This window comes from Terrapene carolina, unplaced genomic scaffold, assembly GCF_002925995.2.
Source record: "Terrapene carolina triunguis isolate 2854851 unplaced genomic scaffold, T_m_triunguis-2.0 Scaffold62, whole genome shotgun sequence".
NCBI lineage: Eukaryota > Metazoa > Chordata > Testudines > Emydidae > Terrapene > Terrapene triunguis.
The window spans coordinates 11,863,117-11,888,020 of NW_020664413.1; the positions used below are offsets into that span (position 1 = coordinate 11,863,117).

Below are 24,904 nucleotides of genomic sequence, written 5' to 3' on the forward strand. Positions count from 1 at the left end.
TGCCTTTGAAGCTCTTCTTTGTGTAACATGCATGGAATGGGGGTGCAGGTGGGGGAGGAGAAAAGAGCTGAAGCCATTAATTCCAGCACTCAGTAGAAACTTTAAAACAATGTAAACTTGCAATGGGGAAAATTAGCAATTGAAATAATTTAGAAACTAGGTTGAGGCCTTTTTGACCTGTCTGAACCTTAACTAAAAGTTTGTAATCAAAACATTATAGATGTCTGGTGGCTAGACATCTCAACCTGCGTGTGCAGTTTTTCCAGTTTGAAATCAGGTAATCTTAAATTTGGAGCAGGTACTTCTATTAAGTATCTAATACTGCGGTGTTGCTACTGTAGCCTCAATCATGATCACTAAAGGTTTCACATTTGAAACTAGACAGGCATGATCTTGAACATCTTAATGTTTAATAATTCCTATACAGTACTGTTTGAAATTTATCAGAAAATCAGTATTGCTGATAGACATTTATCTCCAAGTTATGAAAAATCAATGCCTTGTAGCAAACAATACCCCGTTAATGTGCTACTTTTGTTTTGCCCCAGAGTTTAATGTAACTATTCTACATTAAATCTACAAAATATTCTTAGTTTATTAATCCTCTCAAATACATTTCAAGCAGTACGTCTTGTACTAATAAACAAGTTAACCATTTAAATTTGGTTCTGTATCCAAGCTAATTCTAGTTAGTTTTACATTTGCAATTGATAATGGACTATTCACTCAAATTACAAAACATATGGCCCATAATTTAAGATAAAAGTAGCACATTTGTAATCAAGATGTTTCACTTAAGAGGCAGTGGTTAGCAAGCTTTGAAGCTATAAAGAAACTTACGATTGTGAAAAGCCTTTGATTAAATCTTCCTTTGACAGGTCAATCAGCACCTTTAAAAAAAAAAAGCCATATTTTATAGCCAACATATACATTTAAACTTTGCTAACAGATTTGTAAATGTAAACTGTTAGCCTCTCCTCCAGTCAGAATTCTAGAGGTATAGCTCCAGTTCCAAAGAGCTGAGCTTTAAACATTGTTACCACCCTCAGCACTGAGCACAGCTGCTCAGGAATTTTCCATCAGAGTGACTGATGGGAAATTTTTCGTTTTGCCAGTGAATTTTCTGTTAGAAAATTAGTCCCATGCCTCAGCAGCCCATCAGGCAAGTTGCAGGGGAGCCCTGGTTCCTTGGCAGCCACGGAGCATATTTTTCTCTCTACTAAACTAAGTAGTGCAGAATTCCAGTTCCACAAAAAATTGAGTTTGTGGCTTTTCATCCTGTTTTGGCACAAAGATTTCCAAAAATTGTTTCCTGGCCAGTCCTACCTGCTGGCACTATAATTTAGTGGCAGAAAGCTTTATCACCTGTGATACTGAGGGCAGTTTAAGTGTAAGTCTTATACAAAAAAGTTAGAGAGTATGAACAGATGTCCAGTCAGCTTCCATGGTAAAGACATTTTTTAGAATAAATGTTTAATATTGAATAGTACTTTAGTTTAAACTTACTTTTCCCAATTCCCTTCTCTCACGTGAAATAAACGGCCTGCTATTTTTCACTGCAACGTCTAGTGTTCTTTTCTTAACTTCTTCCAAAGCTTCAAAAAATTCAAATCTAAAAAGAGAGTTTTCAAAAGTGCATGCTAACAAAGAGACTAGAATCAATGAAGTCAAACTGTACTAATAAAAACCAAAAGCTAGACACAAGTGTCAGGGGTCAGAACAAACTAGTATTGTAGAGAGTCAGCATGGCTGTGCTTTACAGGATAAGGTGTACTCTACAAAGTGAGTCCTAAACACAGGTTGAGAACTTCACTATCTATTTGAATACAAACCTTGACAACATAAAACTCCTGTTTTGGACACTAATATTTGATCAGAGCAACTTGCACCAGTCTGGAAGGCTCAGACCCTACCTGTTCAGTGGAGACTAGATCCCTACTTGTCTTTGGTAGTAGTATTTCCATAGTTAACCTTATTAGTTGTTCCACACAAATCCCTTCTAGATCAATGACAGAATACATCATCTGAGGATTGATTAGCACTTTCCACCACAGCAAGAGAACTTGGGCAATACAAGAGACACGTGTTTAGGATAAACTTCTATTTATGGCTATCTTCTCCCATATGCAGAATTCGAATGTCTACAGGACAAAATCGATCATCTAATGGAAGCAGCCCACATTAAACCCTCCCATGTGGGGGGAGGAGGAAGGGATGTTTCTGAAATAAATTAACCCTGTGTCATATTAAGGCAAGACAAAAGAAGTGGGGTAAGAGTTCTTAGTCACGATTCTGGCACATGCTATGCTAATCATCCAAACTGAAGACAAAATTAGGTCTGTGAGGTGCTGTGTAGGGAAGAAAGTGTCAGCATGACTAAAGTTTTTCCAAAAGTCAGGTTTGTAAGGTGGAGTGTTTTGAGATAGTGAATACTATGTATTCACTGAACTGCATTACAAGTAGTACAGGACTTGTGAGATACTGGAAAGAGGGATGGGGGAGAAGAGGAAGTGTTCCCAACAGCAGTGGTGAGGCTTCAAAGGAGCAGAGAGGCAAATACACAGCAGTCATCCAGGGAGTAAGAAACAACAATTCCACAGTTTTAAGAAGTCAGGGGTTAAGATTTTTCAATAGTTATTGATTTTGCATGGCCCACCTTGAGACAAAGTCTCTCTCCATTTCCAGAAAGTGTTGAACACCTCTGAAGTGTCAAGTGGGGCTCCAAAAACAGGCACCCAAAGTCACTTTTTCAAAAATGTTGGCTGAACAGTTGATTAGCGGGTTTTACTTATTTGTATTGATGTTTTAAGCACTAGTGTGCGTGGCCCTATACAAACAGACAGAAAATATGGTTTACAACCTAAACTAGATCATGTAATTTAGATATATAACAAACCAACTGGCCCAGTCTCAAAAAGGTGACTTTTTAAAGTCTTTGTGGAAGCGTGAAAGGAATCAGTGGGCTTCAAAGGAAGGGTTTGGTGCATCAAAAGGAAAGACTAACATGCAAGAAGAGGGGATACAACAGGAACAAGCCACATTAAGAGACAAGCAGCAGCATTTACTGAACTTTGGAAAGGCAGGAGAGAGGGATGTCCCTAGAAATACAAAGACTGGTGTTTGGTTCTGCCCAAGTACCTTAATTACTGGTGAATTCCAGCCCCTAACAGTAAGTTTTGTAGAAAAGCTGAAAGGACTATATGGTGCAAAGACTTAATATATGACAGATGCATACAGCTATGCAAACTATTTCATTAGGTAGAGTGAGTGCCTGCTAAAGATCAGTTAATCTTTTCTGTTAATAGTTCAGCAGTAATTATATGAAGTTTCCTACTTACTTCTCGTCATAATGGGGGTTCAGTGTTTTTTTCTTAACAGTAGTCTTCTTTCTGCTTGCCCATCTTTTATCTGGAAGCAGGTAGACACGAACATATGGATCTACTCCACGATTAGAAGCTGGCATCAAGTTTCTTTTAAAAGAACATAAGTCTGTGTTGATACGATAGGGAGCCTCTTTACTATGTACATTCTGAACTAAAAGTCAGGCCAAACTTAGGCTAGAGGATAAAAGTAATAGTCTTGGTGGCTGGTTTGTAAGCAAGGAATGCTTTTAGGGGTTTCAAATGCAGTTATATAAAATTTTCCAGACTCATTGAATTGAGTGGAAGCTGCTGGACACTGCTTTTGAGAAATGAGGCCACCTGAGTAGGGATGTAGTAATCTAAGGGTATGTCTACACTACAGGATTAATCCGAATTTAGATAATTCGAATTTGGGAAACAGGTTGTATAAATTCGATTGTGCGCGGCCACACTAAGCACATTAATTCGGTTTTTAACCACATTAATTCGGTGGTGTGCGGCCACACTACCCCATTACTTTAACCACAGTAATTCGGTGGTGTGCGGCCACACTAACCCTAATTCGAATTAACAAAATCGATTTAGGCGCTACTCCGCTCGTCGAGGTGGAGTACAGAAATCGATTTTAAGTGCCCTTTAATTCGAATTAACTGGCTCTGTAGTGTGGACGGGTGAAGGGTTAATTCGGATTAACGCAGCTAAATCCGAATTAAAGTCGTAGTGTAGACCAGGCCTAACTGTAGGCATCTATTCTTGAAAAATCAAGGCCAATAGCCCTTGTGTTCCAGGGCATTCCCCCCCACCATTAGTGTTAGTAAAAGTTACTGTATGGGCAGGTTATTCCATAATTTTAACAAATCCTAAAGTGGACATTTTCCACTGAACCTGCTCTACCAGCCACTATCAGACACAGAATACTACGTTGATGAAATGTGGTGATTTCTGTGCCTAGCAAAGTTGCACAGTTTGAGTCAGCAAATGTTTCTTACAGCAATGTTAGCACTGCTGTGTTGTGTACACTGCATGAGAGAGAGACATTGAAGTGAAGCATTAATATTCACAAGAAACGCTATGTTCTCATTTAGATTCTAGGTAAATACAAACAACAGTACGTCAGTGTTACCTGCAACTATTTACCATCACAATGAGACTCCGTCGCAAAGAGGCATATCGCACAGTGAGCTGGATCTCTCCCAGGAGCACTGCAGTTAGATTAGTTCCACTGTAAGACAGTTACATGTTCAGGATTTTCAACTATTTAGCATCCGGATGCACACATAAGATCAGTACACAGGGTGTGTGCTATGAGATGCAGGGGTTGAGGTTCATTTTCAGTTGAACAAGTCACAACAATGGGGAAAAACTACATTAAAAATGCATTGAAATCCAGTGCATCATTAAATCAGTCACTCACCAAAACATATTATACATCTCACCTTGAAAAATTTAAACCCAGTTTTCCAAGCACAGCACTTACCTGTTCCTGGTATCCTCCATGTGTTCCTGTAGAATATGAGTGATCTACAAGGCCTCTACCAGAAATGCTCATTTTAATGCCAAGAATGGTCATGGTGTTTATTATATTGGTATCTGCTCTTGGTATTAGTGTAGCATTGGGACGACAGCACATGCTTCCATAATTTAAATATCTGATTATTATAAGTGCTCTTTAATAAGCACAGTACAATGTGTGTGTAATCCTCTGCTTAGTGAATTTGTTTGGGGGCCCTGTCTTCGTACATCATCACCTGGAATGTTATTAAAAAGATTCATAACAAATTCCTATTTTAAATTAAGTTGACTTCCACTCTATGGAAGTATTGACTTTAAAAGGTTAAAACTAACAGCTGAAATTGGTTTGATGCCTCTACTTGATTGACAGAAACTTCTGTGCTTCTTTCAGCTCACAAAGTGGCTAAAATTTCTCAAAAGGGAAATAATTATACAAAGCCAGATGCATGGAGCTCCCACTGACTCCTATGGGACAGACCCTACCTGATGGCAGTACTGGCTCACATACACTTTTCCGGCCTCCTAATGAGACCATCCATGCACGGATTGTGAAAACTGTTCAAAGTTTTTCCATTTTCAAAAGTGGCTGGGAAAATGTCAGCCAAACCTACTTGAGCTTTAGTCTGTTTGCATCACTTCGCAAAGGTTTCACTTTAATGTGTATTACACGTGGAGTTCTACCCTTACCTTTAATCCCAAATATGCTTATTGTACCTGAGGCAAGTGTATTTTTCAATGATGGGATGTGGGACTTACGTGAACCCTGTGGAGTGCCTTAAATGCATAAAACTAAATTCAGCCTTCATGTAAGGAGATGCAATTCCCTTGAAAACAAAGGCAAAAAGAGCTGCATCTGCTTACACAGATCTGAATTTGACTGAAGTTTACTTGCTCCTGACTGAAATGTTTATGCGAGTTCCCTGCTAAATCCTTGGATTTCAAGTCAGTGTTGTGGGCTGAGAACTCAACCATTCCTTTGGACATAGTAGAAGCCTGCAAAAAGAAGAGTGTCCAGGTAAAGCAAAATTCAAGCGTAAGAAGATACATACTTAAGAAGGTTCGGATTGCTGTGATCTAATTCAAAGCATGAAGAGGCAAGAGAGCCCAATGAAGCAACACTGGGGGCAGCGTTGTGTTCCAGGGTTCTTGTGGGTAGAGTCACCAAGGGTTGGGATTCCAGATTGTGTGCCCCTGCTGGTGCATTAAGCTCAGCAATAGTCTCATTTACTGCGGGGCCTGCTGGGTTCTCAGATCCAGTAAGATCTGCACTGCTCTCCTCCTTAGCTTCTTTGGATTCAGGCACTCCAGAGTCTTTGCTCACATGGGGCATTTTGGAGGGTTCTGCTTTTGATGGTAGGGGATTTTTGCATTGGTTTCCATCCTTCTCTGCTGCAGGTACAGGAACTTGCTTCAAGGCATTAACACCAGTATAGGTGCTTTGTGGATCAGGTTCCTTGATGCACAAGACCTAAAACCAAGCGATATAGAAAATCAGCTAGTGATTAATGCCGATATTAAGGTGCATGCTCATTCTGAAGAGCACAGTACTGATTTCCTGTTAGATTATCCTAGACCATCCTCTGCCAGCACGATTGTGTCTCACAGCACATATTGTATCTAAGAACTCCTAAGTAATGGGGCTTCCACTACTGCCCTTAGGACACTTGTCAAACTCTAGGAAGTTGTTCTCATTAGATTACACTCCCCACTACCGCTCCCCAGTTTCATCCCTTCTCTCCCTAAGCAAATAAAGGGATGATTTTGTACTAAAGGTGCTGAACGGGAACTAAAACTGGGTTCTAATCCCAGCTCTGCTATACAGACTCCCTATGAGACACTGGAATAGTCAATGTTTGTGTGACTCTGTTCCCCCATCTGGAAAATGGGAATCTACTTCCTATCTTCTCTATTGAAATTGGAAGCTCTTCGGGGTAGGGACTTGCTTGCTGTGCATAGGTGTACCTACCTAGCATTATAGCACCCTGATTCCTGCTGGTCGCCTTTCCTAACAAAGGTTAGGAGAAAATGTTCAAAACACCCTGGCCAATATTGGGGCAGGGAGAGGAAGTGTTTAGGGTTAGGTTACCGAATGCAAATTCAGGCCTTTATATAAAGTGGCCTAAACTGCCCCTGAGGCTCCTGGGCGTTCAGCACTTTTGAAATCAGGTCACTTATTTAGGTGTTTAAATATTCATTTTAGCAGCCTAACTGTAGGTTGTTTTTTTAAAAAGAAATATCCTCAAAACTCTTGACTTTTACCAAATTTTCCCAGGGGTGGTGGTGGTGAGGAAATGGTGAGAAGAGGACGACACATGAGATGAACACACACCCGCACACACACTAACTGGGATGAAATGCAGCATACCAAATTTCAGAGGGACCAGTTTCTTTTAGGGGAGGTAAGGGGGAGAAATCAGGCTTACAATGAGAAGCTAGCTTCAATCTTAACTATAGGGCAGCTACCACTGCTACACCCTAGTCTTGCAGCTAAATGATAAAATAAGCAGTGTGTATATTTAAGAAAACACTTGGCAACAGTTTGCTAAAATAAAAAAAAAAATCCTATTCTATTGGGTAGGGCACATACAGTACATGGGTTGAATCTGATGTAGTTCTTGTATTTGTTTGCAATGACTAAGTTAGGAAACACAATCAGTTTAGTTTGGGTGTTATCCTTCAGGACAGATTCATATAGTTTCTGTTGAGTTGCAGTTAAATCTGAGCATATAATTTCATAACTGCTAGCAGTTATGTCGCATTTGTTGGGATGTACAGATTTTAAAAATGTATCTAGACAGGCCATGGAGTAGAGATTTATAGGTTTATTTCAGTGACATTCAGGCTTCTTCTGGGGAATCAGAGTAAAAAGAAAGAAAGTATATGAAAGAGGAACAACATACCCGCAACACAAGTTTCATCTTAATAAAACTGTCTAAACCAGAATGATCCAGCTGAAATTTCTGATCAAGAGTCATCTCAGAATCCTTTAGCAAGTGGGAGAGAGAGACAACCAAGGTTCCCAGCGCATTCTCCCGATCCTTATCTTTTATCTGGAAAGAGGAGGTTTTTATTAGAAGGCAAGGTGTTATGTATTATGTATACAGCAAAGCTAGACGTTTGGAATAACTTAGACCAAAACATGAAAAGAAGGCGTTTGTCTATTGTAGGGCCTACTATTGAATATGGATGCATTCAGACAGGCCATGCCAACATTCCAGAAAGCACAACCAGTTGATGTATTTTAAGGGCAAATCCCACGCATCTCTGTGTGACTGGGGAGACCCCCATAGCAGTAGAACTGGCACAGATTTCTGCAGGGGCTGGAGAATTCATCAGTCCTTCTCCCCCTAAAGGGAGCACACAAGTCCAAAGACTGTTCCAGCTCAAACACAAATCCCAGCAGGCATGTAGAGTGAAGCTGCATCACAGCCAGACTATAAATTCAGAGAAGGCAAAGGAAGAACACTCGTTTTCACCTCCAAATGAAGCGACTGGGACTGTGCACTGTGGACGAAGAACGTGAAAGCCTGGCCCCACACAGGATCTTTACTGAAGTTGCAGGTCTGTAGAAAGAAGAGGATTGTGGTATTTTAGCTTTTTGTTCTTGTCCAAGTGTTTGTTAGGACTTTATATATAGACATAAGACAATGATGTGGCATTGGAAATCCCTCTATTATGGTTGTTTTATCCAAATGATGCTACATCCAAGCCATAAAGACAGTGGAATTCCCAGGGCAGACAAGTGCACAGAAACACGGTCTCTGGCTGGCAAAGCCAGAACAAGTTCTGCAGAACATGCGAGTGCCAAGACAGGTCAGTCGGGTTATAATCTGCTCTGACTAGCGTTCCCATAACCTGCAACGTCAGGATTCTTCTCTGCCTTTCAAAATAAAAAGCAAAAACTAGTTGCTTCCAAATGGAACCTCCCAGATAACAGGAAGTGGCTTCCACAGTCACCAGCACTGAATTCCACTGGGTACAGCAGGTAGAAATGAAGGATACAGAGGCTGAAGCAGAGATTCTCAAGCTGGATGTTGCAGGTTCTAACCCCTTGCGTGTGACCACTTCAGAAGCAAAGAGAGCTGGGACTGCCAGTAGGGCCTTTGCTGAGACTGCTCCATAAAACGGACTGCCTCTGCTGACCCCAAGAGCACTGCCAGAAGGGCCCACTGGCTGGGAATGGGGGAGAGGAGCACCAAGGACCCCCGAGAAGGGAGAATTGGTTTGGGGGAGAGGGGAGGAAGACGACTAAAGCGAGAACCTGGGAAGGGGCTGCAGGCATCTGAAGGGGCAAGGATTAAGGTAAAACCAAATTTCATTGGGGGGGGGGGCGTGTGGCTGGAACTGACGTAACGGGAGAATATTTGAGTTTCAGTGTGGGCAAATTGAGCTTGTGTGCATGGGGAATAGGATTCACTCCAATTTGTCGGGAGGTGAGAGAAATGTATTTGTGATAAAAGTGACTGCAGGGCAGTAAGTCGAATGGAGTTAATGGGAGGGAAGGACTGACTTGAGCAGGTATTTATTATGTTTGTCAGGGTGAGAACTGAGTAACGGAGGAGAAGAAACTCATTGCAAGTGGATTTTTATTGTAAAGAGGAAAACGATCCAGGAGGGGAGTGGGAAGAGATTCATTTTAATTTGGCTGAGGGTGAAGGAAAGAGACTGTGATGGGAATTGGCTTCAAATATAATAGGGAGGAGAATTTATTCTGATGACAGGGGCAGATACCAGCCTGACACCAGTGGGAAGGGATGTGGTCCATGCGATGACCACACTATATCGACACGAGCCAAACGATGAAAAAATTTGGTAAGCCACTATGTTCTGGTAACACGCTTGTATTGGCCCATGTGACCTGTTAATCACCACATAAAATGTGTCTGTACAGCAGACGCTAAAAAAATAAATTGTTACCTCTAAATTCAAGCTTTACTTGAAATACAAACCAAAAGCCATGCTTAAAAAGTAGTGCAGTCCTTTCATATGCAATCTATATTTGGGGAGGGATAGGTTTGAGCATTGGCCTGCTAAACCCAGGGTTGTGAGTTCAATCCTTGAGGGGGCCACTTAGGGATCTGGGGCAAAAATCAGTACTTGGTCCTGCTAGTGAAGGCAGGGGGCTGGACTTGATGACCTTTCGGGGTCCCTTCCAGTTCTAGGAGATAATAATATATGGAGATATACCTATTATTTATATGCCATGCAGCTGTGTTCATGTCGATAACTCTGCTGGATCACTTTCACTAGTAACTTTTTTAAGTCAGCTAAGCATCAAAAATAGCTTCATGTAAAAAGTAATGTTTTAAGACAAATGGAAGGATTCAACAGCTCACCTTGCTTTTCTGAATTTTGTTACCCACGGTGAGCTGGACGTAGGAAGAAGGGTCCCGGTCCATCTTCTGTTTCCCATGTTTTAAAAGAAGGGGAGGAGACAGTTATTAGTCATTTTCAGCCAGCAATACAAAGCCATTTCTGCTCTAGCTAATCTGCAATATTTAGCTGGGGAAAAAAAGCAACCTTAACTTTAAACTCTCAGGCTGAGATTTGGGCAACCTATTTCCATTAAAATTAATAGGAATTAAGCAGCCAGATCTCCTAAATCCCACTCTAAATATTTAATGGAAATTTCATCCATTCTTACCCCTTCCCCCCAAAAAAAACCAAAAACAAAACCCACCATCCTTACACAATAAGAGAATCCAGCCATTGGACTAATTCCTACCCTCATATCCACTGCTGTAAGACTTTCTACTCTTAAGGTGTCCTTTCAGTTCAATCTCTGTAAACTTTCATCCTTCCAAAATGGGCTAAAGAGGATGGTTACCAACTAGTAGCCTGGCCACCTACTTGCACCAGATATTGCTCAGGTATTTTTGCACCATCTTATCCAACTTTGTCAGTTCAGCACGAGCTGAGCAACTGTCTGCAGGGGAAGGCAGCATATGCAGCAAGGAATGAAAAATGGTACGAAAGCGTCAGCCAAATCATGTGCTAGTTTGAACATAAAACTAAGTTACATTCTGGACCGTTCTTAAGTAACTTTTAAGTTTTGGATTTGCATGGCTTGCTGCTACAAACACACACCGTATTTTGATCTTCCACCATCCAAGTTTCAGATTTAAGCCAAACTATTGTGCATTCTGGATATAAATAGGTGGCAGCTATTAATGTAGGCGTTTTTTGGGAAGACAGACAAGTGGGGAGAAAAAAAAAATAAAAACAGATAAGATTCTTCCCCTCAGCAAAGATTCCCACATTCATACAGCTACCCACATGATTCACTGAGGCTCAGGCCCTCGCGAGGGGATTTCCCTAGAATCTGGATTCATTGTGTAAGCAGCTAGAGTGCCAGCCTTTGAAACCTCATGACAAGATGCACTTTCCCAATGGAGGCTAGTTCCTTCCCAGGATGGATAACACAGCCTCCAGCAAGAGAGGAAAAAACCCACAGGCACCGGGCTATCGTTTCCCACCCCAAAAGCCTACAATGGTACTCTTAAGGAAACAATGTATCCCTCAAGTCAGTACCCTCTCCCTGATGCTGAGGAACACCCATAGGATCCTGTTTGGACTCCTACTGAAAGACCGTGTAAGATTCCCTCATTTGTCGTCGTATAGGTTGGTGTTTCTGAACCTTTTTGTTACCAGGACCCAGCTTGCTGCCTTCCCTGTGTCCACAGACCGGTCGTTGAGAAACTCTGGTATAGGTAATAAGCATAGGAAAAAAGGGATCTACTGCTCACTGTAGAATGACCAAAATAAGGTGGGTGGGTGGGTGGATGAAGATAGATGGGGAAAGGAGAATTGAGTCCTAAGTGTATGACGACAACAAAAACAGCGACCCTGAAGGGAAGCAGGATTGAATCCAACGGGCATTGTAAATGTAGAAATCTTACAGTCTATGTTGTGTAATTCAGCAAACCTAAGGTCAACCAATCAGAAACGGGATTAACTCAAGATTCTGTGGAATGGATGTACAGTTGGTTTGAAAGAAGAGTAAGCGGGTACAGTTGAAGAGATGTGTCCTGGTCGGATTACAGAAAGCCAAGAGAGGTAGGTGCTTTACAGACGCAACATTTGAGGAGTACAGGGAATAAGTGGAAGGGAAAAGGAGGAGGTCAATATGGTAGGGTAGCTTTGGAAACTCCTCTAAATACTAAGAGAAAGGGATTGTGCTAGATTCTAAAGGAGACAGAAAGCCAGTGACCATTTCTGAGAAAGAGGAAGATGGCCATTAGCCCATTTTGGAAGGATGGAAGTTTACAGAGATTGAACTGAAAGGACACCTTAAGAGTAGAAAGCCTTACAGCAGTGGATATGAGGGTAGGAATTAGTCCAATGGCTGGATTCTCTTATTGTGCAAGGATGGTGGTTTTTATTTTTTTGGGGTAAGAATATAGGTGAGTATTCTATTGTTTCACATTCCCTCACTTACACTGTGTCAAAACGAAATCACAGAAAAGCAGCAGGCTGTATCCATTGACGGAGCTAATGGAGTTATACCAGGGATGGCTCTGGCCCACTGATGTAGAGAACAATGGTTATTCAGACTCCAATTCCTGACATGGTTGAAATGTTTTCCTTTAATGGACACCAGCCCAACCTGTTAAATATTGTGTAATGCAGCATGTGTTTTTATGGGGTGTTGAGAAAATATCTGTATTTACCTTGAGGTATTTCTGGTTTTTGAACTTCTTTGCACCATATTCACCATTTGAGTATTCAAAGTGATTTTTCTGTATCAGTGGAGAATATATTTTACAAACAGTTAGTGCAGCTTTTTTTTAAATTAGAAGTATAGGCTGCTTGTTACTTCTGTACTTACCGGAAGGTTGCAAGCACTGTCCAAATAGACTATTAACAATGCTGTGGCTAGACCATTCTTATCCTGTGAAGATCAACAACAAAAACAAAACTCATCAGGGACAAAACCACGGAAGAGCACAAATGCATGCGGTACCTACTAAGACATGAGTTGCTAGACTGAAACAAACAGCTTTTCAACTTGCTCCTAAAACCTGGCATTTAGGGGCATGCAACTCAACGTCTAACTGTTCAAAAAGGATTGAGGTCACACGAGCAGAAACCACAGCATTGTATGCTCCAATCCTGCTCCCATTCAAATCAGTGTGTGTTTTGTCACTGAAATCAATGGGAGCAAGATGCTTTCACAGACAGACAGATACGCACCCCAAAAGCAGAGTGGAGGTGAGGAGAATTATGAATCTGGGTGTACAAATTATGTTCCAGAACATGTTTGTTTCAAGACAAGTGCTGTTCAGGTCAGACTGATGAAATAAGTGACTAGGGAGAAACTGGATGTGGCCAACAGCCAAACACAACTGGAGTAATTTGTATCACTCGTTCATTGCCATGTCATCCAGGTTTAGATTAATGTGAGGACATTATATGGCTCTAGGGCCAGTGAGGTTCTGTTCTCCATGTTTGCACACCTATCAATTTGCAGTCCACATTATCTAGATGTCTTTCCTTGTCAGATTTGCCATGTGCACATTTAAATACATTAGGCACAAAATATACACAATAGTGAGATAACATGATCTAGTCAATCCAGTCAGTGGTGATGGAAGTTTTAAGATGTGTAGCATGTCTCTAACTACAATTGTAACACAATTTAAAATGAAGCTGAAAGGTTCAAAGTGACTCAACTTCTCAAAAAACAGAGTGAAAGTGTGGCCGATCAGGGTTTAAGTCTTCAACATCATGACCTCAGTGCTATGCAATGCCTTTACTGGAGAACTGAGCCCCTCATTCAGGGGGGCATGTAAGCATGTGCTTAACTTTATACCTGGGCATGTCTATCACTATTCAAAAAAAGTGTATAAAGTCCCATTGACTTCACTGGAACTTAAGCATGTGCTTAAGTGCTTTGGTTGAATTGTGGTAAGGAGGGAACACTTTTAAAAATGAGAGAGTGATGCAAACTAGCCCACTGAGAGTACCACTACAGTGTTCTATAGCCACAGCCCCAAACTAGTTTCACTATTGGGAGTTGGTTTATGCTATGTGCAGTGGCTCAGATACGGTGGTGATTTGGGGGTGGTAGAAGGAAGCGGGGAGAAGAGAGAGATTATTGGGCCACTGCTGTCAAATGCTACTACTTTTTAAAAAAGTAAGAAGGGTTGCATCATTTTCCTTATTTTAAACCTAATCAGGAATTAGATGAGCTCTCTTGATGCAAACAAATTCAGTCTTGGGGAAAGTTCATATCTAAGCTCTGTCAAACAAATATAAGCTCCAGGAGGATTACTTCTGGTTCATAGTTGGGTCATATTACTCTGCAAAGGAGCCGATCAGACTGATATATAATGTCGGAATACCTGAAACAAACAACACTCACCTCATGTAGTTTTTCTTGGTCAGTTACTAACGAAAGCCACTCGAGCTTTAAATGCAAGTGTCCACTTGCAGTCTTACTTAAGGGAAACCACTAAGTGAAGAGAATAAAACAAACAAAAACACACACACCCTGAGAACTGTTTGCAGAAAAACGCATTCTGTGTCGCAATCCTACTGTGAATTATGTACAAGAGCCAATTTAAATTGCACTTTGAGCTTGAATTTTTTATGCATAAACTGACCTACTTAAGCGTATTTAGAAATAAAGACTTGAAACATTAATATATAAATAAGATACTAATCATCATATGGAACTAACAATACTAATAAGAGTAAGTACTGGAAACTGGGGGCAGCAATCTCTGCATTGTGCTGGATTCCAGAACAAAAGCGTCATACTATAATTTATTGTTTCTTTGCCCAGGAAGAAATTTTTAACTAAGATCTATTTAGAGACTTGTACACACACTCAGGACACACTATGCATATGCAACACAAATGCAAAATAGCACTTGAGTTTGTACTGTGCTGGCAGGAGTTGCCAGTTTAACTGAAAAGCCATTCCTTTGGGTATTTAAAGTTTTATGAGCAACAGTAACCAGCTGTCACTTCTCTTTCCTGTAATAAAATTGTGCCAATAACAAGCTGCAAGTGTGCAGAAACATCAGGGAATGTGCAAGGTCCATAGTATAACATTTGGAAACAGACCATAAACTTTTACCTCATCAACAATTGTGTCATTCATTACATCAGCAAGGCTTATAAGTAAGCTGCAAGACAAAAAGAGAACATGTCACAATATTCATTACTACATTGAATGTTTTGGTGAACAGCATATTATAATTAATGGACAAGAGATGAATATTTCACCAAACAGATCTATAATGGAATCCATGTCTAGAACAAAAGCTACACGTTACCCTCAGCATGTGTTACTGAACATGTTTGGCTTTTATGAATCTTCTCCCTGTGGAAATGCTTATATAAAACACACATCTGAAGGGACCTTTGAAATGTACCACTCAAGTGTCCCTCATTTTAGGAATCACTTTTAGTGCTCAGAGTTATTTGCATCACAATCAAAAATAACCACAACCACATTTAAAAAAAAAAAAAAAAGAAGAGGTTTAGAGACAATTATTTGGACTAAAGGAATTAATCCCTCAATGTTAAGTTTCCTGCATGAATAAATGTGTGCATCCCTCAGTAGTAATAATTGGACCTACAAATATACTCTAATTGTGAGCTCAACTGTAAGTGAAAGTTGATAAAATGTCACTATAACAAATGTTGATGGGAAAATGGGAGACAGAGTGAATTATTAAAAACAAAGGCCTATTTATAGAATTCAAGGACTCTTAAGATCATCCCTGGTAAACAAGAAAAGTGTGGAACTGGAAGTCACCACCATCTTTTTCTGTCTCCTCCGGCACCATAGGTGCCGACTCCATGGGTGCTGCGGGGCTGGAGCACCCATGGGGAAAAATTAGTGGGTGCTCCACACCCACAGGCAGCCAAACTCCCCTTGCCCCGCCTCCTGCCCCCCTCCCACTCCTGAGCACACCACATCCCGCTACCCCTCCCGCCCCCCAGCGCTTCCCTCCCGCCGCCTAACAGCTGTTTGGCGGTGCTTAGGACTTTACGGGAGGGAGGGGGAGGAATAGGGAAGCGGCGCGCTCGAAGGAGGAGGTGGAGAAGAGGTGGGGACTTTGGGGAAGGGGGTGGAATTGGAGCAGAGCGAAGGCGGTGCAGGGGTGGGGCAGTGAGGGGGGAGGGGAAAAATCAAGCACCCACGGGGCAGAGGGGAAGTTGGCACCTATGTCCAGCACCCTCAGGTGCATAGAGTGTTCACCAGTTTCCACTATTTATTTTGGTCTTTTGCTGGACTATTCAGGCCTTTGAGTGTCAGGTTGATGGATTTGGCTTCTCTCTCGTTCTGCATATGTTTCTCTAGGTTCCCCTCTTTCTAGGTGATTTCCATATCATTTGCAGTGGAAGTAGCGTTTAGGACATGCTTTAAGGATGCCATAAATACATCCATTGTTGTCTTTTTACCATATTTGATGCCTTAGATTGGGTTGCAACATCATCAGAAATTCTAAGTAGAGCAAAAAACTCTTGCCAACAGACTCTGAAGATCTTCTGCAAGCATTTACTTTGGAATGAGTTGGTCATCTTATCAATTTCTGTTGGAGATTTTCATTGCTCTGCTCCATAAAAGGAGGACAAACATGACTCTGGCATTAAAAAATCATTTTTCTATCAGTGCCAATCATGCTACTTTCAAGCTTTTGGAAGCGTTATTTGCCCCTTTGGATATTTGTTGCTTGCACATCTCACTTCCTAGGTAGGTAAGATGACTGATTAATTCTAGTGTTTCCTTCATCCATTCTATGGCTACTTTGGGGACATTGAGAGTCATCTATTTTGTCTTACCATTGTTGACAAAACTGGAAATCAGTGAACCAAAACTGGTGTGTCAGAAATTAGGCCTAATTGGCAGACAAAATAATGAGGGGATGTGCTATTCCACATCACCACTCCCTTTTAGGGGAAAACTAGCAGAAGAGAAAGCTACCTGCCAGCAACCACTGCAGCGAGCTCTACCATCAGCGCTGCCACCCCCAGTGTCTCCTGGGACCCCAGGATTTTTCCATAACACAGTTGGGCCCTCGTCCTGAGCCGAAGAGATGTGCTGACACAGACCGTGCCAGAGAGAGGAGCCCAGATGACATTGCCACCTCCGCTGGCTCTGGCTAAATACCAACCACCATCCGAGGCGGTCTTTCTGTCTGACAGTGACACACACTGTTCTGTTCCTTCCCCACCTTATTGCTTCTCTCTTATCTCACTCCTTTTTCCTCCTGTCTCAGGACAGTCTGGCTTAGCTGGCCACGACTATATTTTGCAACACTGCTGTAAACCTGTGACCAGAAAGCCAGCTAATGGCAATGTCCTAAACAGTCTGATGCACATTTGCAAGGTCTCAGAGTGGCTAATAAAAGGATCATGTGCCTTGCCTGTGTTTCTCCAGCAGTGAGAAAGTCAACACCAGAGACAAAAGAGGTGTCTTCTCTTTGATATTCCCCACCACCACCACCACGTGTATGTGTGCATGCGTGACCCTTTTTTTGCCTTCTAGGAAATGGGATCTGGCTTTAAACAGCAGTAACGGCTCCAGCCCATGTCAACTAACTTGCTCTTTTTCCTAAAAGGACAGATATTTTTAATACTGTCAAGTGTGTGTGTGGGGGGGGGGAAGGAAAGAGGGAGGCTAGTGGTGGTGGTGTTTCTCTACAAACTATCGAGAGAGAGAGAGAACACACACACGGGATGTTTAAAAAACCCTTCGCTAAATACTTCCCATTTCAAGTGTTTTAATGATTTTTCCTTCTCAGTATCTTCAATAAAAGGTTAAAAAGAATTTTAATGGTGTTTGCACCATGGTTGTAAGCAGGCTAACGTCTGTATACTAAACCCCAAACCTTGTTTCATGTTGGACAGGGACAGGCTCATGTTAAGATGGTTAACTCTTTGGGCCCATTCATTCCATCAAAATTAATACAAACACTTTATTTTGGGTCTTGGTCGCATCCCATTTTTGAGTGGTGGCAAATTGCGTAGTATGTTTTGAAGTACATAAATGTAAAGCACCTCTTCTTAAGAAGCCAGCTCTGATATACTGTACTTAGGTAGGTGGAATTTGGTGGTTCTTAGTTATCTTCTGCAAAGCTTCCCCTAATGCGCTGCTATCTAAGAATGCCATGTTGACAATCCTGTCCGTCCACAGGACAGGTACAGCTCATGAAGTAGCAATGCAAGTTTGACCTTCAGTCTTGGCTTGCAGAGCTCAGGCTTCAGCTAATTTCAGAATCTTAGTCTCTTCTAGGAAGGCCAAAAAAGTGCCAACTGCAGTGGTTGTTTATGACCAGGACCCCTCTCTATTAAGAACCTGACTGAGAGCATCACATTAGTTTCACATACATCAGTGATCGGACAGCATCCAAATGTAGGTACTTCATCATGAATAGTCTGGGATGGATTAGAACTAGAAACCTAGAGGAGGAAGGCTCCACCCCCCAAAGTTATTTTACAAGAAGCCGCTATGTTTCTCATAAGGTTTACATCTCACTGAGCAACCACCACTGACCTATCTATGCCTTTATTATTACAGGGGATTGCTTTTGAAAAATTGATCATACCCGTACTATTGAAAAGAGAAATAGGAAATTATGTGCATCACCTGCCCAGAAAGTCATCTTTATCTGGATCTTCATCATACAAGTCCACTTCTAAGTCCTGACCAGGCACTTCATGAACAACAAACTGCAGGGGGGGGGGGGGGGAAAGAAGAGGAAGAGAGAAAGTCATAGGATTTACAGACAAACAGACAAATATTCACAGGCCACATCAAAAGCCTCAGGCTAGTGACAAGAGTGCAGTACTTCCCAGGGTACATTGAGGAAATATATATATATATATATGCTAATGCAGGGTCAGCATAAGCATGATGTGTTTGCATCTTGTCTAAAATTCACATACATAGATCAGCTTGAAAACTGATATGTCAGTTCAGGGGCCAGGGTCAAGTTTGCAGGGCAAACATCTGCTCATTTGATTAAGGGGTTCCGAAGATACTAGTTAACTTGTCAGTTCAGTTGGTAACATAAAAATAGTCCATCAGTTCCAATACAATTAGGCAAGGGGGGGGGGGGGGGGAGAGAAATCACAGAATCTTAGAAATGTAGGGCTGGAAAGGGACTTGAGAAATCAGCAAGACCAACCCCATGCACTGAGGCAGGACCAAGTAAACCTAAAGCATCCCTGACAGGTGTTTGCCTAAGATATTCTTTAAAATCTCCAGCGATTTGGATTCCACAACCTCCCTTTGAAACCTATCCCAGAGCTCAATTACCCTTATTCGTTAGAAAGTTTTTCCCTTTCTAAAATCTCCCTTGCTGCAGATTAAACCCATTGCTTCTTATCCTACCTTCAGTGAACACCAAGAAGAACCAATCCTCATCCTCTTTGTAACAGACCTTAACAAATTTGAAGATGATTATCAGGTTTCCCTCCCCACCCCCGGTCATCTTTTCTGAAGACTCAACATGCCCAGTTTTTTTTAACCTTTCCTCATAGGTCAGGTTTTCTAAACCTTTTATTATTTTCGTTGCTCTCCTATGACTCTCTCCAATTTGTCCACATCTTTTTTAAAGTGTGGTGCCCAGATTTGGACACAGTACTACAGCTGAGGCCTCACCAGTGCTAGGTAGAGCAGGACAATTACCTCCCATGTCTTACATACAAAACTCTTGTTAATACATTCCAGAATATTAGGCTTTCACAACTAGCACACTGAATAAGTCAATTTGAGATCTACTATAATCCCTAGATCCTTTTCTACAGGACTGTTGTCCAACCAGTTATTCTCCATTTTGTAGTTGTGCATTTGATTTTTCCTGTCTAGGGGAAGAAATTCAATAAACACAAGTGCAAAGTACATCTTGTTGATTACAGACCAATTCTCCAATTTGTCAAGTTTATTTTGTATTCCTATCCTGTCCTCCAAAGTGCTTACAACCCCTCCCAGCTTGGTGTCACCTACAGATTTTATAAAACACACTCTCCATATCATTGTCCAAGTGATTAATGAAAATATTGATTAGTACCAGACCCAGGACTGACCTCTGCAGGACCCCACTAGATATGCCCTCCCAGTATGAGAGCAAGCCATTGATAACTACTCTGAGTACCATTTTTCAACCAGTTGTGCACCCACTTTGTAGTAATTTAATCTAGACCACATTTCCCTAGTTTGCTTAGAAAAATGTCATATGGGACTGTGTCAAAAGCCTTTCTAAAAATCAAGATATAATCACATCTACTGCTTCCCCTTATCCAATAGGCCAAAAGGTCAAAGAAGGAAACTTGGTTTGGCATGGTTTGTTCTTGACAAATCCATACTGGCTATTCCTTATAACACTATCATCATCATCATCATCTACGTTCTTAGAAACTGATTGTCTAATAATTTGTTCCAGTATCTTTCCAGGTATCAAAGTTAGGCTGACTGGTCTATAATACCCTGGATCCTCTTAGTACCCGTCTTTAAAAAGGGGTATAATGTTTGCCCTTCTCCAGTCCTCTGGGACCTCCCCAGTCCTCCGTGAATTCTCAAAGATAATTGAGAATGGTTCCCAGATTGCTTCAGCTAGTTCATTAAGTACCCTAGGATGAATTTCTTCAGGCTCTGCCCACTTGAATACATCTATTTTATCAAGATAGTCTACCATGTTCTTTCCCTATTTTGGCTTCCATTCCACCTCTCTCATGGATAATATTAATTGTATTGAGTATGTGGTTACCACTAACCTTTTTAGTGAAGAGAAACAAAATGAGCATTAAACACCTCAGCATTCTTGAGGTCATCGGTTATTAGCTCTCCTTCCCTGCTAAATAGAGGACCTACACTTCCTTTTGTGTCTCTCTTGCTCCTAACATATTAATAAAACCTCTTACTGCCTTTTGTGGCCCTGGCTAGCTGGAACCCATTTTGTGCCTTAGCCTCTCTCATTTTGTTCCTACCTACTTGTGCTACTCTTTGTACTCAGCTTTAGCAATTTGTCCATATTTCCAATTTTTTGTAGGATTCCTTTTCAATTTTCAGGTCATTGAAGAGCTCCTGATGGAGCCATATATTGGGCTCTTACTATTCTTGCTGTGAAGAAAAGACATCAGGACAGTCTGCAGTTGTGCCTTTAATTCTGTCCCTTGAGAAACTGCCAGCTCTCCTGAACTCCTTTTCCCCTTAGATTTTCTTCCCAGGGGACCTTACCTACCCGTTTTCTGAGTCTGTTCAAGTCTGATTTTTATGAAGTCCAGTGTCCTTATTTTGCTGCCCTCGCTCCTTCCTTGCCTTAGGATTATGAAATCTATCACTTCATGATCACGCTCACTGAAATTGCCTTCCATCTTTAGATTCGCTTCCCATTCCTCCCTGTTGGTCAGAATCAAGGCTAAAATGGCTGTCCCCTTGCTTACTTTCTCTACTTCTGAAAAAAAAGGTCTCCAATACCTTCCAAGCACTTATTGAAGGACAGACGAAAAAGTGCCCAAACCAAGTATAATCCACATATACAGACAAACATTACAACTTCATATGTTTAGAAAGATCAATAGATTCTATACCTCAGACATTTCGTTCCAGATAGGATTAAGATTTCGTTGAATGGTCTTGCTTCGGAACTGCGCCAAGCCAACTCGAAGAATAGCATAAGGGTCAGACTTGCCCCGGAAGTGGTCTTTCTGGACAAGGTTTTCAGCTTCTAGTAGATGAACTCTGACTACTCCCTGAACAAAACAAGCATCACAGATCAACATGAAAACACAGGCCTCTTGAGAATTTCAATACATTGCCTCTTAAAATAGCTATTTCAGGTGTTGGTTCCAATTATCATTTAAGCAAGGCTGCCATGGTATTTTGATGCAGAACATTCTACATAACAGATGTAAAACAGGAAACATTTTTAATGTGTAATTTCATTTACTTAGAAGAGAGCAGTTTCTACTGAGGCACAGTCTAACGTAGGCTATCTTCATATGGTTATAATTGGGCAGGAAAGATCTCCGGTTGACACTACACTATACACACAATTGTAAATAAGGACCTGATCTTGCAAGGTGCTGAGCTACTGAGTTCCCACTGGCTTCATAGGGAACTGAGCATGCTCGGACCTCTTTAGAAGTGCTCCTCTCCCACAGGGCCAGAGCCCGGAAGGACAAAAAATAGCATCCACTGGAAAGGTGTATGATATTTTTGATTAGTTGTCGCAGAGGTGGCCCTTCAACTTCCATTTGGTGATTAAATGTAGGTGGAAAACAGCCACCTATCCATTTTCCCTCACTTTCCCCAATATCTAGAATATTTATAGTATATTCAAGAGAGATTTGCATTTGACAATGTTTTGGATGAATTTTTGTAAGATATTTTATTTCGTAAAAAGATTTGTGATTTTATGCCTTCCTACTTGTTATTTAAGCTCTTTCACTGTTAATGAAAGAATTGCTGGGTTAGCGTACAAATCAAGCACAAACTGCAAGATTTATCATATTCCTTCATTAACCCAAAGCTTTCATTTGGTAAGGGAGGTCACTGATTAATCTCTTAAACAAGCCTTATTTACTGTATATACAGGATATACAAAGACCAAGAGGAACATCTGGCCAATTTATGCTTTTGTACCTTAAAACTACTGGGGATACTCTATGAATATCAGAACAGGACTATGTAGAACATAGGTAGTCTATTTTTTGTCAAGGTCCAAATTTCTTGGTCAAAAGGTACAGTCAAGGTCCATCCTCCAGAGAAGAAAATAATAAAAGAACCCCAACAATAACGATTATAAGTACTGTAAATGAAAAGATTTCAGGATCTGTTCAAAAGCATCTGGCAGTCCAGATTTGGCCCGCAGTCCACCTATTGACTACCCCCGATGTAGAAGATATTGCTGCAATATAACTCAGTGTGGGGTCAGAGATGAAGAGTACCTAGACACCATTGTGATGGGTGCACTAGATAGAGATATTTGCCTATCAACTACTACTATCACAGCATTCCGTATCCAGCACCTTTAGCACCATTTGCTCAGATTTCTCCTACACACATTTGAGATGACTTCATTCAGTTTTAATAGACATGAATGGGAGAGAAATATTGGTTGGTATTATACATGGTATGAGCAGGCTTTCCCCTAAAGTTGGGGCACTGCACCACAGTTCAGTATTGCAGTAACTGGTGTTTTCAATCTGAACAGATACCCGCTATCATGCTTCAACCAGTTTTGGTAGGTGGACAATGTCAACTGGGGTCATGTCAACAATCCTAGTTCCCACAGTTTAGAGATTGATGAGTTGTGTGCACAGCGGGTTAATGCATTCTCCCCCCCCCCCCCCGGTCTTAGCGTACAGCATATTCAGCTGATTGTGTGTCAATATATTACATCATCCAGCTCAGAAAACACTCACATATGGGATAGGGAATCGTAGGTGGGAAATTTTCATGTTCTTTTTCAGTGGAATTGTGATTCTGTTTGGTAACACCAACCGGGCAGCAATCAGGTCTTGGATTATCGTGTCTGACATTAAACTGAAGGGAAAATTTAAACAAAAAAAAAAAAAAAACACAAAGAAGTCATGATTTCAATTACAACAAAAGACACTGCAAATGTGATCATTCTGCCTTCTCCATGCCTTGAAAGAGAATGCCTTCAACTCTCAAAAGGAGGAAAGAACCAAGATTTCAGTCCTAATCTGTGATCTTGCTCATCCATCTGTGCACATGCAAGGGCACAAAATTTATGTTTACACATGCATAACTGAGTTGGATGTGCAAATCCAGAACTGTGCATACAAGTGGCTATTTGCATGTACAACTGCAGTGCGGCGCATCCAAATCTTGCAGTTACAAAAGCTGGCTGGAAATTTGACCTTAGAAGTCTAAATAATAAACAAGATGATACAAAAGAGGAGGCAGGATGAGATGGGAACAAGAGGGTTCAAATCCGGGGTCTCTTTTGCACCACTTTGGGAATACACATGTTCATAGTGTTTCCACAACTTTGGAGTATTTTATTTGGAGTTTGGAGAACTAAAAAAAAAAAAGTGACAACTTCACATCAGCATAAAATGACAATTTCTGACCTTGGATCCATGCATGAGGCCATGGGTGACTTTAGTTAGAGCCTCCTTGTATAGAATTTGATCCCCAGCTTATCCTTATGTTGAAAGTTGTTGGATTGACAGCCCTGGAGACTGAAGCCCTCCATGTATTCCCTCAATAAGCACTGCATGTACAGTAATATGAGCTTCTCCCACCTTTCCCCACCAGCTTGCCTTAATCTATACCCTCTTGGAATAGCCACCTTTAGGAAATTCAGCTTCCATTCACCCCTTAGCTTCTCTACTAAGACTGCCAAGAAAGAGAATCAGTTGCAAGGTTGTTTTTTGTGATGCAGACAAATTATTGGAGCCTGGACTCCAATACTGCCCTTTCGTAAGCCAGATTCATTGAAGAAAAAAAAGTAAACATTATTGTAAATAGGAAGCTGAAGCCAGACAAGTTTAAAAAAAAAAAAAAAAAAAAAGGTGGATGATTAACCAATGGAACAATCTACATCTCCTCCAAGCACTCTGGTCTTTATACATTATAAAGAATTAAAACAAAAAGGCACAAACTCCTTCCCCCCCCTCCACTCCCCTCTATGTCACCTTTTAAAAATAAATGGTTTCAGGGAGATCATGTGATCTTTATTGAGCACAAAGATCCTTTGCATCCCATCAAGTCACAGGAGCCGCAGACTCAAGGAGCAGCAATTGTTCATTTCATGTGCAAGTCTCTAGGAATAAATGACTTTGCTGTAATCAATCATCAGAGCTGAATTTGCTGGGTTTCGTTATACATTAAGAACCGATGTCTGGAAACAGAAGCCAGAAAAATTCAAATGGGAAATAAGGCCCACATTTTTAACAGTGAGGGTGATAACCCATTGGAACAAAACTATCCAGGGAAATGGTGGCGTCTCTATGTTGTGAGGTCTTCACATCACGACTGGATGCCTTTCTGGAAGATATGCTTTAGCCACAGTCATTGGGTTCAGTATAGGGGTCAC

The 24,904-nt window shown here is 41.2% G+C and overlaps 1 protein-coding gene across 1 annotated transcript in view; it reads right to left on the reverse strand.

The window, feature by feature from the left end:
* ESYT3 (extended synaptotagmin 3) overlaps positions 1-24,904 on the reverse strand; it is a 56,480-nt gene that overhangs the window by 1,248 nt on the left and 30,328 nt on the right. The window contains exons 8-22 of the mRNA XM_026647765.2: positions 23,262-23,382; positions 21,426-21,587; positions 18,481-18,563; positions 14,959-15,007; positions 14,239-14,328; positions 12,703-12,765; positions 12,545-12,613; positions 10,211-10,276; positions 8,351-8,437; positions 7,775-7,924; positions 5,924-6,342; positions 4,486-4,584; positions 3,339-3,470; positions 1,507-1,612; positions 841-890 (exon numbers count right to left, since the gene is read on the reverse strand). Coding sequence (XP_026503550.1) covers positions 841-890; positions 1,507-1,612; positions 3,339-3,470; positions 4,486-4,584; positions 5,924-6,342; positions 7,775-7,924; positions 8,351-8,437; positions 10,211-10,276; positions 12,545-12,613; positions 12,703-12,765; positions 14,239-14,328; positions 14,959-15,007; positions 18,481-18,563; positions 21,426-21,587; positions 23,262-23,382 — 1,746 coding nt within the window. The remainder of the gene's footprint in view (positions 1-840; positions 891-1,506; positions 1,613-3,338; positions 3,471-4,485; positions 4,585-5,923; positions 6,343-7,774; positions 7,925-8,350; positions 8,438-10,210; positions 10,277-12,544; positions 12,614-12,702; positions 12,766-14,238; positions 14,329-14,958; positions 15,008-18,480; positions 18,564-21,425; positions 21,588-23,261; positions 23,383-24,904) is intronic.